The sequence below is a fragment of the Artemia franciscana genome, chromosome 18 (assembly GCF_032884065.1).
Source record: "Artemia franciscana chromosome 18, ASM3288406v1, whole genome shotgun sequence".
NCBI classification, from domain to species: Eukaryota; Metazoa; Arthropoda; class Branchiopoda; order Anostraca; family Artemiidae; genus Artemia; species Artemia franciscana.
In genome coordinates this window covers 50709-53152 of record NC_088880.1, presented here as the reverse complement: position 1 = coordinate 53152, position 2444 = coordinate 50709, and the positions used below count along the sequence as shown (strand labels likewise).

At 40.0% G+C, this 2444-nt stretch overlaps 1 protein-coding gene across 1 annotated transcript; it reads left to right on the top strand.

The window, feature by feature from the left end:
* Positions 1-1648: 1648 nt before the first annotated feature.
* On the top strand, positions 1649-2044 carry LOC136038975 (craniofacial development protein 2-like). The gene has a single exon (XM_065722493.1). The coding sequence runs from the start codon at positions 1649-1651 to the stop codon at positions 2042-2044; it is 396 nt and encodes a 131-aa protein (XP_065578565.1).
* Positions 2045-2444: the final 400 nt, after the last annotated feature.

The following is a 2444-nucleotide window of genomic DNA, read 5'->3' as shown; positions in this document are numbered from 1 at the left end:
ATAAATTGCTTCGCAGATCAACTTGACTGTCGAGTTCGGAGTCTAAATTACCATACTTTGAAAGTAAATATTTTCAACTTCAATAAATTGCTTGACTAAGCAACTTGACTGACTAATTCGGATTCGAAATTACTATAGTTTACAAGTGAATTTTTTCAGCTTAAAAAATTACTTGGTAGAGCAAATTTACTGACTAATTTGGATTCTTAATTACCATAGTTTGCAAGTAAATGTTTTCAACTTCAATAAATTGCTTGGCGGTGCAAAATTGACTGACTAATTTGAATTCTTAATTACCATAGTTTGCAAGTAAATCTTTTCAATTTCAGTATTTCTCGGCAGTGCAAATTGACTGACTAATTCGGATTCTAAATTACTATAGTTTGCAAGTGAATCTTTTCAACTTCAGTAAATTGCTTGGCAGTGCAAATTGACTGAATAATTCGGATTCTAAATTACCATAATTTGCAAGTAAATCTTTTCAACTTCAATAAATTGTTTGGCAGAGCAACTTGACTTACTAATTCGGATTCTAAATTACCATAGTTTGCAAATAATTGTTTTCAACTTCAATAAATTGCTTGGCAGTGCAAATTGTCTGACTAATTCAGATTCTGAATTACCATAGTTTGCAAGTAATTCTTTTCAACTTCCATAAACTGCTTGGCAGAGCAACTTGACTGACTAATTTGGATTCTAAATTGTCACAGTTTCTTAGTAAATATTTTCTGTGGTGCGAATCTAGAGTTAAGCTAATATGTTTTAAGAACACATCTGTACTACGTTTTACGTGTACTGTACGTTTTAAGAACAATACATAACGTTTGACAAAAAAAAATAAAATAAATTAAAAAAATAGCCAAGAAAATTACAGACTGAATCTACTTCGTTTCTGGGATATTTTTTAATTATATGTTTATATATAGCATTATTTGTTATGTAATATGTATAATATACTATATATATAAGACGAGTGCTCCAAACTAAGATTGGGGCCCTGTAGCTATGGTTCACGCTACCATTCCCAGTGAGGCTAGAGGAGAGCCCTAAGTTGCACCTCTTTGCGGTAGATTGGTGAAACGTTATGTTGGTTGCCTAGCGCGACCGGCAGAACGGCTAACGCAACGGGGCACCAGAAGTTTGGGGAGCTGCTGGTCAAGAAAATTCTCATGAAACACCAATGGATACAGAAGATTCAGATGTAACGATCAATACTACCGCCGTAGCCGATGTCCGCCGCGTCCGCCGTAGCCGACGCGGATCAGGTTCAGATGATGCCTGACTCGAGAAGTGGGCTAACCATCCCCACCAAGAGACTTAAATTTGGTTCTAGGGAAGAAGTTGCAAGGCCGAGTCAACTAAGGTGCTCCCTGCTAATGAAATGAAAAAGTATGGTCTCAATATATGTTGCCTTTCTGAGACTAGATTGAAAGACATACTGACGAAATCAATTGACCTCACGGACTCAGAAACTTTCAAACTTTACTAATCTTGACTGACTGATGGGAGCGGTCTCCATGGAGTCGGATTCCTCCTGGACCCTATTGCTGTATCATCTGTCATCCCTTAGCAACCAAAGTCAGCAAGAATCTCTACCCTGAGACTGAAAGGCGGGATTAGTAACGTGACTATATTGTCCGTGCTAAAGATGTGTTCTACTCAGATCCGTTCTGCGCAGGGAATACTCGACTCTGTCCCATGGCGCGACATACTATTTGTCGCTGGTGACTTTAACGCAAGGATCGGTAAAACAGATGCAAACACCGAAGGATTGATCGGACGCCATACCATCGGAGATAGATGCTCGAACGGCGAGAGGCTGCTACAGCTTGCCAAATACAATAACCTATGTCTGGTTTACACCCAGTTCGAGCACAAGAAGCACCATCTTGTGACCAGGAGATCTAACGACGGGGTCACCGAAGCCCTGATCGACCATTTCGTCGTCAGAAGACCTTGGAGGAGCTTATGTCTGGATACAAGTCTACAGAGGTGCAGATACAGGCTGAACAAACGGCTCCGATCACTTTCTTCTCATCTGTAAATTCAGTCAAAGACTAAGCACCCACAAAAAGAAGATACAAACCAATCGGTTCGATGTATCGAAACTAATGAATCCACAGATCAAGGCTGATTTTGATTTACTACTTAACAACCGATTTGAGGCCCTTACTGACTACACTGACGTTGAAGACCGATGGTACAAGCTGAAAGTCTTAACACAAAAGGTTGCTGAACAGGTTCTTGGTCTCACCAAGAGTAAACCAAGGCTGTGGATCTCGGACAAAACAATTGAGCTAGTGGAAAACAAACGCCCCCTTCTCAGTGGCCCTAATGAACCCTTAAAAAATGCTCGCAAGCTGGTAAAGCAGTCTTCTTGTAGCGACAGGGGGAAATACGGTTCACAAATGGTTTCTGATATGCAACAAGTAGCAGAATCGCAT

Excerpts from the sequence above, each read along its gene's own strand:
- LOC136038975 (XM_065722493.1), top strand. The coding sequence starts at position 1,649 with ATGTGTTCTACTCAGATCCGTTCTGCGCAGGGAATACTCGACTCTGTC.